General features: G+C 38.4%; 1 protein-coding gene across 1 annotated transcript; it reads right to left on the bottom strand.

The window, feature by feature from the left end:
* Positions 1-745: 745 nt before the first annotated feature.
* On the bottom strand, positions 746-10,122 carry LOC122159186 (poly(A)-specific ribonuclease PARN-like). The gene is made up of 8 exons (XM_042816434.1): positions 9,919-10,122; positions 9,416-9,458; positions 8,708-8,783; positions 7,745-7,855; positions 7,596-7,665; positions 6,950-7,005; positions 4,621-4,707; positions 746-849 (listed from the first exon to the last, which is right to left on the bottom strand). The coding sequence occupies exons 2-8, from the start codon at positions 9,437-9,439 to the stop codon at positions 761-763; spliced, it is 513 nt and encodes a 170-aa protein (XP_042672368.1). The 5' UTR covers positions 9,440-9,458; positions 9,919-10,122; the 3' UTR covers positions 746-760.
* Between the last annotated feature and the right edge of the window lie 6 nt (positions 10,123-10,128).

Here is a 10,128-nt window from a genome sequence, read left to right as displayed (position 1 = left end):
AATCAGAGGGGTTGGAAGGACCTGAAGAGATCATTGAGTGCAACCCCCTGCTAAGCAGGCCCTGCAACTGGTCGCACAGCTCAGCGCCCAGATGGCTCTGGAATATCCCCACAGGAGGAGACTGCCCCACCTCCCTGGGCAGCCTGTGCCAGCGCTCCGTCACCCTCCCCACAAGGAAGTTCTGCATGTCAGGACAGAACCTCCTATGTCCAAATTTTAGGCCATGGCTCCTCGTCCCGTTGCTGCGCACCGAGAAGAGCCTGGCCTCATCCATTTGCCTCCCACCTCCCTTCAGAGATTGACAAACATTGGCCAGATCCCCTCTTAGTCTTCTTTTCCCCAGGCTGAACAGACCCGTGTTTCTCAGCCTTTCCTCACAGGAGAGATGCTCCAGGCCCTTCATCACCTTCATGGCTCTCCGCTGGATGCTTTCATGTGAGCATTGAATAAAAAGGGATGACAATACCAGAATAATCATGTATAACAGGCTGTTTTAGGTCAGTGTTCTCAAGCTATAAGTTATGAGTAGTTCCTTGACCATGGAAACTACTGGGGTCTGGTGGACCCAGCAACAATGAATGAAGAAAATCTCAAAAGCAAAAACTGCTTTTCTGCATAACTGGAAGGTTTACTTCCAATAAATTCAGAGCCATTGGTCACTTCTCTGTGCAACACAGTGGTTTTGTCACTAGAATTGCAGATGCTGCTGGCTTAGAGAATTTTAAAGCAGTTGAAGTCTCACCTTAATTCTGAAGTAATTTCAGAAACACTTACCTATTTGTACTTGTTCTGGCTGGCTCAACGATACAAATGCTGACGTATCATCAATCCATGAAACCTGAATGTTACCTAGAAAAGGCAAAAGAAACGATTGTTTTTATCTTAGGCTCAGCCACATATCTCATCTGCTGTGCCAGATGACAGATAAGAAGATGCTCAATTAAGTGTAACTTCAGCTGAGAATTTTTTTTTTATTTTTTTATTTTATTTTTTTAGCAACAAGACTCCACGGTAAAGGTGAATATTGCATCACCATGCATAGCTGAGCCCAGAACCACTTCAGAAAGAGTGACCACTGCATGCTCATCCTGTATACCCTCAGACTCACTTGAGTAAGGAGGAAAAAAAACCATGAGATGTGACTAATGCCTTTCAGACTCCTACAGGATTCTTCTGCCTTTTTGTATTTTTTTCTCCTTCCAATCTTTTAACAAGTTATAATCAGCAGCTTTTCAGCCCTCACTCCATGTGCCCTATATATTTCCACAATAAAAATCAAAGTAATTTTGGTATGTAATTTCAATTTTGTACCAAAATAAAGATCATCTCTTGGGGTTTCAAAACCAGTCCATTCTTCAGAACTGCAGCATTTTTTGAAGACAAAGAAAGGATTGGCCCAAATTACCACTCACTGTTCCTTTTCCAAAACAGCTACAAGATAAAAAAAATTCTGGTAGTGTAGGGGGGAAAAGGTGGCTCACACAAACAGAGAACTCTAAGTATTGCAACACTAAGTCCTCCAAGTCTGGTTTGTGTCACACTTTCATACTATTTCCTGGATGCACAACGAAAACCTCATTTTCAGAAATAAGAGGAGGTCAAATACACAAAAACTGTGCACCTCATTTGGAAGTTGTCAAAATGGAAGTGACTGGAATCGAGTTCCTCCATTCATCAAACATACATTCCATTTTCTATGGGAATAGCTTAAAATGTAACACAGGCACAAAAACTGCTTACAAAGGAAAAAACATGTAGGCAAAGATTCCCACCTCAGACACAAGGACTTACTCTGCAGTCTGAAATCCTTTTACACCTCCAGTCCTTAGAAGAGGACTGTCCATACATGTCAGACACTGAAAACTGGTGTGACCTTTTTCAGGCAGACCAGGATATGACATTACATCTACAGTCATATCACCATTTAACCTTCAGACTTCACAGGATTTTAAAAAATGATGCAAACTGACTTAAAATGCACTTCAATTTCATGTGACTTTTACCTGACCCATGAAAGGCACTTGAACTGAAAGATGTACGTGTGACCTCTAATTCATGAGTCCCTGAAGTTGTAGGTTGCTAAAAGGCAGGAAAACTGTTTTACTTTGGCTCTGTTTCTTACATTTCCTAATCACTTGCTACCTTCATTTAGCCAAAGAAAAAGAGATTGTAAGTACATTCTACTGTATTACAGAGAAGAAAAATGATCACAGTGACACCACCTTAGGATTGCAAAGTTTCTATACACCAACATCAGACAAAAGAAATAGCTGAATCTTTTCTGTGAATAAGAGTCGAAGCATATATTGAATGCAAACAACATTTTCCTGGTGAATAATTGAAAAGGGTTAACAGAGCTTCCACCTTTCCGGCAGGAAGAAAGTGCAAAGAAAGCAAAAACAGCTGAAGGAAACATTGCCGTGAAAAGGGGGAGGAAAGACCAGAAATGTACACAGAAATACAGGATCAGAATAAAATAATTGCAATTTTAAAAGGTGCAGTACATGAAGCTCTGATGCCTATGTGAACCTAAGCTACAGAAGAATAGTTAGCAAGAAGTTCCTCCTTAAACTGGATTGTTCACATGTGACAGGGTCATTTTTTAAGCTCCACTTCTCTTTAAAAAAAAAACAAGAAAAAAAAAGTTAAGTGAGGATTTTTCAGCAGAGGGAGCCAGGAACAAATGTCATAGTGTGTGGAACCTGCAATTGAGTCTCAAAGTTGGATTTAAAAGTCACTTAAAGCTACGTATGTAGTAGCTTGGACTATCAGAACAAGGTTTAAGCACATGAAGGATCAATTACTTTTATTTCTTTTAAAGTCATTTACGCATCTCCAGATCAGCAAGGTTCCATGAATACACCACTGTTCACTTCCCTCTCAAAGAAGTCTCTCGTGGTCTCACAAACCAGGATGCAGAGGTTTGACTCCACTCATTTGGAAAAAAATCACGTAGCAGGTTTTTACAATACTGTGGTAGTACATGTTTTAATTAAAACCCATTAATTTAAGTGGCTGTGAAAGATATGCACAAAAGCGATGAACTGCAACAGATACTATTTTGAATACCTTCACATCTAAACACACAGTGTTTAAAGAAACAAATGTTTTTAGAGTGCACAGTACTGCGAGCACTTGCTCAGTGAAATTACATTCACTCATGAGACTGTAAAAACATCTTGCAACAACAGGTTTCCACTTGGTCTGCATGCAGTACTTCAGCTGCAAGTTTGACATCGCAGTCCCTTCGGCTGTCTCACTGCTTTCATTAGAAACTTCACAGGAGATTACAACTCTAATTCAAGTACTAGGCTAAAACCAAGTCAAAAAGGTTTTTCTCTAAGGGCAGATCAACGTTATTATTTAGCTTGACAATTTATTTAGAATCCAGGTGAAAGTTTACTTTAAAAACACTTTAATTCAATTAGCATTATAAATGGAAATAATTCACATCTGTTGCTGCCACATTTTTTAGGCTTTTGGCAAATCACTGCATCTCACATTGCCCCTCTCTCTATCCAGCTACAGCTGAAAAAGCTTGGGATCCTATAATTCTGGAAGGCATCCTCTGCAGCCTGTTCTGACATGGATTAAGCATTATCCAAAATACCACAAGTTTGTAAATTTAAATCCGAAAGCACACAGCTCTAGAATCTGTAAAAAAACAGATAAATTCCAATTCCAAATTGAATAGTACTTCAGATGTGTAAGCATGACCTCTGGTGGTAGTGATCCCTGCTTCCGTTTCACACCAACACTGATAAGGAGTTGTTCAAACGTGTGAAGTTATATGGCTGAGTGTTTAAAAGCCTGCAGAAACAATACCCAAGCTGCTCTTACATGGGGTTCTTACCCCTGCGAGTCTAACTGAAGAAAAATCTCAGCAACTTACATTCTAGACTTATCAAATTTGAATATAAAGTTCTATCCTGCATTATAGTAGCTTCACACTGCAACGCAGATGAAGTCAAAAGGAACAGAGATCCTGAACAGGCTACTGAGTCACATTCTAGGTGAAGAGACAGATATTATTACTGAAATGTTATTATAGTTATATGACAACAGTTACTACTATAGAGAATCAGAGCAAGCACTGAAGTGACAATATTGAGTATATTGAGGGACTTTCACCCTGTTACTGGTGATTAGACATCCTTAGGGTTCACACTGTAACTCCTTCAATCAAGGGAAGATTCAGGTTTGCCCTGAATCCCTCTGCCACACTACAAACTATGACTTAAGTCACTGACTTCACTCCTGAGGGCTTGATCTGCCTGTCATACCAAGAGCCTTTCCCTTTGGTCACCTTCAGTCTCAACTCTTTACCAGGAGAGGATATGAATATTAAGATGACAGCTCCACAATATTTAACAAGTACCAGGTAACAAAGATTTCTAAAGAGCAGTTCAGCGAGGCAGACATTTTAGACACATCACTACAAAGAAATTCCAAAAGGTATCTTTCAAAAATTACTGATTATGATTTATGTATGATTTACCCATACTAAGCCCAAATTCATAGGTCAAAAATAACAAAGAAAATCAGACGTATTTTCCATCGTCAGAGGAAAAAATTAAAAAATAAAAAAAGACATAAGGAAGACTAGATTATATTACTCACCAAAGGCACTAAAAAGCTGGTAAAGGTCACTAGTCTTCCACTCTTTGGGAAAAGTGACGTGAAGAACATGATCTCGTTTTGGTTGCACTGCAAAATAAGAAGTTATTTATTAGAATAAAAGTTACCACTGGTATCTTTAGCACAACCTTAAAAAAGAAAAAGTTACCTTACATGGTCATATAACTTTTACTTTTTATTATTATAAAGAAAACAGGCCAAGACCTATGGAACAACACCAGGCATCAGGGAAAACTTGTCCACACTTACGCATGAAGTAGATATACAGATGATCTAGTATGATTTTGTGTAAGAAACTGAAGCAGCATTACATGCAGCAGGAACTGCCCACAAAATCAATCTGTTTGGGGCTAAGTATAGAAAAATAAAGCAAAAAAGCAGCAGGCTCTTCATGCTCTGGCTCTGGTTTTAGTATGTTCTTAGCAATAATTCAATGATACAATTTTTCTGTCAGTAAAAAAAACCTTAGCCCTGAAACAATGTTCAAAGCAGTTTTCATTCCAGGTACAAGACAGAACACACACTGACAGACTTCCTATTAATAAAGTCGTCACCAGAAAAAAATACATACAAAGGCCAACACACACAAAAAAGGCACCAAAGATGTTTATATACACTGAAAGATATCTGGATATCTTGACCTCACCCAGTGAGGATCATCTGCACAAAAGAAATCAACGCTGAAGACCACGAAAGTCACTTTCACATAATCAGACTGTTTGTGCAACCAAAGCCCATCATTTCTAGAAAAATGGCTCAAACCAGCTGCAATTGAGCAGAATAAACAAGGTGACAAACACTGCAACACTCTGGGCAGTCAGCTGGTTAGCTGCACTTTTTTTTTTTTAAAGCACAGACCCTAAGCATAACTTCCTCCATAGTGTAGCTTTATTCTTTGCATGCTTTGCATGATTTTACTTCTTTGCATAAAGGCCACCTGCAAGCAAAAAAAAATGTCCAGGCAACGCTGTCAGCCAACAGCAGTGTTTGAATCTCTGGCTGCTTTATGAACTTCTATTTCTACTCAAAGAGCCACACTATGTGTACATTTTTTTGAAGCTTAGAAGGTATCCTTGGTTCAGATTCTGCTGAAATGCCTGCATCAGTCTGCTCTGCTGAGGGCACTTGCAGATAAAAGAGAGATTTTCAGAGTCTTTTTTGGCATCTCTTCTTGGCAAAGCATCCAAATGATCCTGTAATTTGGCCAGCAAGCAGAAGCAGCATCTTCACAGTTTAGTAGCTTTGGCCTTCTCTCAACGATCCAGAGTATTGCCTATGCTACCCTTCCACTCAGTATCAAACTGGGGAAATATAATTAAACAACCATTCCACTAGATCTGCAGAGCCACTGCTCAGTGATCTGTTCACCTCCTGCATTTGAAAATTACATGCATGCCACTACAGTATATATTTACCTCTCCATCTTTCTAGAACTACATTGTTACCATTGAACTAGCACATAACAAAAGGGTCATCTTTCAGTCTGAGGTTTCTAACACATGTGTGGAAAATGTCTTCAGTGGCTCTTCCAGATGAGCATTGTTTCTCTGTGAAGACATCCTTGTACCTCCAAGATGCATCACATAAGTCATATATAAGACACTACAAAGTTAAACCCTCACCTAGGTCAAAAACTAGGCTGACCTGCAGGACTTTATGCTTTCTTAAGTAGAGGCACCAGTGGTAACACTCATCCAAAGCTTTCTCCTTCATGATATAACATTCCAGAAGAATAAGGCTGTATCAGTAAAACATGCTCTTATATTAGCAAGTTATTATAGCCCCCTGTCTGTAACCTTGAAAAACTTTAAACGTTTAAGTAATATTTCAGATACTGTTGTTCAATTTCTCAAATCACTTCCTAATGTGGCAAAAAAAATAAATCTGATATTTTGGCTGAAATTAAGGAAAACATGCTACTACATGGCAATTGTGAAGAAAGCAAGCCAGGAGACTTTTGGGACCATTTGCTATTCAGTACTTTGCATCCTGTACTTACTGCCAAGTGGGGGGAGAGGAAGGCATGTGAGTTAGGACACCACCTCTAACAGGTCACCATGCTTAGACTTCACACAGAAATATAAGCTACTATCTTCAACCCTCTTACATTCAGTTTAAAGAGTCTAACCTGTCCTAGTCAATCCCCTATATAATTTCAAATAAAAGGGTGAAGTTTTTATCCTTTGATAAATGGCTAATAACCCAAACACAGCTAGAGTCCTGCGTGTAAATGTATAACGAATCTTTACACCTCCTCCTCCAGGAAATTTGTCAGAATGGTAGTAAGAACACAAAAAGTAAAGCTACTTACAGTCTGGTCCTTGCAAATTCAGATATGGTATGTCCATTACTCTCATAAGAAATAGCCTGAAGTAAAACAGAAAAATACCAATCATATCTTCATCCCATACAGCCTACTAATCATGTGTGGTTCTTATTCCTCAAAACGATCCATTACCCAACAAGTTAATACAACAGCTTTTTGTTATTTAGATTTTAATTTTTCCACATTATTTAAGCATGCTCAATTTTAATTTTATCAGCAGTCTTAGTGCACCACACCACAAAGAACACCCGACCGGTTCTTCTTCAACTGTGCTACTCCCAAATCTCGCCCTACAAATAATGATAAAATTACAGCCATGTTCCCAACACTGACATTGGCAAAGCCATTCGAGAAGTCCAGGTTTTGATGGTTTAACTCTAACAGTCTACGTTTAACTCTCCTAAGTGTCCCTTTACAGGCTAGCAGAAAGTAAATTATTGTCTTCCAAATAAAAGGTATTCACTGTACAAATTTTGGCTTCATTGCAGCATTATTAGTGTGAAGAAGAAAGTCTAGCAGAAATTGAAGTGCTAAGAAAAATGCTGTTAGCCATTGATTCCGAGGCTAGTGTTACATTTCAAGGTTTTAGAAGGGTTTGGGTTCACATTCTTTGAAGTATGGCATAACTTACTTGTTAAAAAAAGGTTCGATGAGTTTTGATCTAGCAGACACATGATTTTTTGGAGGACTAAGAAACGAACCTAACAAAGAAAGCAGAAATTCAGTACATAATAAGAAGCTACACATTGCACTAAGGTCTGAAAAAGACTACATAGATACCTAAAAAGTTAGCCATGGAGATGAAGCACAGTCCAGTAATGTAAGCATCGTATCCCGCTTCATGAAGTTGTTCAGAAGCTGTGTCATAACTTGGAAATCCTTCTGCACTTTCTAAAGAGAAAACGTAGTTTGTCAGCATACATCACTCCAGTTACCTGTATGTTGACACACACACACACACACACTTATTTTGTCACAGAGTATCATTTCTAGAAAGCTTTTACAATTTTCAGAAGTTTTTGACCACGTACATCTTTTAAAGAAGAACAGGTTCCTGGGATAGAAACCCAACCCTATTAGGAAACTATTGATCTCATCTTTCACATACCTACTTAGCTCTGACAAAATATTAATGCAGAAACAACAGGATTTCCCCATACACCACTCTTTCTCCTGACTGCCTTGCAGCTAAAAGAGCAGTCACTCAGAGCTTAAGTTACTCTTAAATAGATACACTTCCCTTCTATCATAGTCTTACCTTCTGAGCCACCCGTTCAATGTTGAGACAAGCTTACCCTTCTATTAAACATTCTTTCTTTCACCTCAAAGCAAAGAAAGCTCCAGAGGAACTCAACTAATTTGTACAACATGTATAACTAATCACTACTTGCAGAATTTCTTAGTTCTGTTTGCTCAAGTGCCCCTCACAGTATACTGGCTTTGATCTGACAGACAATTATAAGCAGATAAGAGAGTTTTAAACAGTTTGAAATTACTCTCCAAAAATCAAGCTAAAGAACAAATGCCATCATTAGAAAATGACAAAACTGCTGTTCACTGAAACACCTCCATTCTTCTCTTATCTGAAATAAAGTGCAAGGATTCCTACCAACTAAATACAGCTGCACTGTCTAATATTGCCTGATTTTAAAGCCCCTTTCAGCAAAGTACTAAATATTAGTATGGAAATCTACATCTCGGGCCAAGAAATAAAAAAAGTCCACCATTTTGATACATCCTTACCAACTTTAGGAGGGCTGAACGGAACCTCTTTTAAACGCTTTTCCAGTTCTGCAAGGGATGTATTACTAATGATGTCCTGCAAGAAAGGTTAGTGTTAACTGCCATGGTCACACACATTTCCTCCGGAAGCCGAAATCAAACAGAATAAAATGAATCCTTACTGCTGCCACCTTGTGTCCTGCAAGGGCTTGCACAGGACCTTATTCCAAAACCATTACATCAGAGAAGTCCATCCACACAAGTTTTAAAAAGCTAACTTGCCTTGCCCACAACACAGCACCTATGAGTCACAAGAATTTATCAATACTCTCCAGAGTTCTTGAAGACGCATTATGCCAAAATTATATTCTATTTGAATCTGTTTCCACATATGGGATGTGGGAAAGGCAGCACGCTGAGCAAGGGAAAATATCTGAAATACCAGTCAAAAAGGTTGAACATATTAAGGGCAACTACCGAAGTCTGCATACTGTACACTTTGTAACTCAAAGATCTATGTTACATTGAAACTGCAACAAACAAACATCACTTGATCAAATGTTAGTTTGTATCCTAAGAATTTCAGGAGTTCAGATAAGGGGACAAGAAAAATCTTTTTTTTTTTTTTTTAAAGATCATGATAGACATGTTGTTAGACATTTACCTAAAAAAAATGTTTTGATACACTCTTGTAACTTCAAACCATTCCAAAACACTACATCAATTTACCTTAAAAGGCTGCGTACTTGCCATCAGTTTTGTATCCAATAGCCTAGAAACAAAGTAAGAGTTAATAAGTTAGAACAGAAGAACGTTCATTTCACCAAACCCTTAGAAATGCTTGGGTGAATTAGCTAGGAAGCAGCAGTCTCACCCTACTGAAGCATTATTCTCAGATCTCAGAGCAGTCAAAACGCATTGGCTTTGTCCACTGACTAAACAGTAGCAAAAGACATTGTCAGTAGCAAACAGATCTTGTTCCAAATGCAGTGCAGACTCATTTGATGTTTTGTCAAAACACCAATAATTGTGACAAAAAGCAGAGGGCAAAAGTATCATTTTTTGTCAAGAAGAATAGCACAGCTCTTGTGAACAAGACATGTCACATAATATTTTTAAAACTATTTATCTAACTTGCTCACAATTTTACTTCTTGTCACAGCACTACAAAAATAGCATCAGTTTGATAAAAACAGCACTAAAGAAGTTGCAAGTTTGAATTAAAATCTTACCGGGGAAAGACACACGACGTTACTTCCTTGAATTCACTTAGGTCCTAAATTAATATTAAACCAGAAAAGAAAAGCCAAATAAGTTAATTGTCAGTCAGTCTCAGAACGGTAGGGTACCATTGTAACAATTATCCAGCCAGCTTCTAAAATTACAGGATCACAGAATCAGAGGGGTTGGAAGGACCTGAAGAGATCATTGAGTGCAACCCC

Source organism: Centrocercus urophasianus, unplaced genomic scaffold (genome assembly GCF_019232065.1).
Source record: "Centrocercus urophasianus isolate 14NV4802_14NV808 unplaced genomic scaffold, USGS_Curo_1.0 seq_153, whole genome shotgun sequence".
NCBI lineage: Eukaryota > Metazoa > Chordata > Aves > Galliformes > Phasianidae > Centrocercus > Centrocercus urophasianus.
This window is presented reverse-complemented; position numbering and strand designations above follow the sequence as displayed.

Excerpts from the sequence above, each read along its gene's own strand:
- LOC122159186 (XM_042816434.1), bottom strand. The coding sequence starts at position 9,439 with ATGGCAAGTACGCAGCCTTTTAAG. Across the intron at positions 7,856-8,707 it reads GTTCAGCCCTCCTAAAGTTG|AAAGTGCAGAAGGATTTCCA; the intron begins GTAAGGATGTAT and ends TTTTCTCTTTAG. Across the intron at positions 7,006-7,595 it reads ATCGAACCTTTTTTTAACAA|GCTATTTCTTATGAGAGTAA; the intron begins GTAAGTTATGCC and ends GTTTTACTTCAG.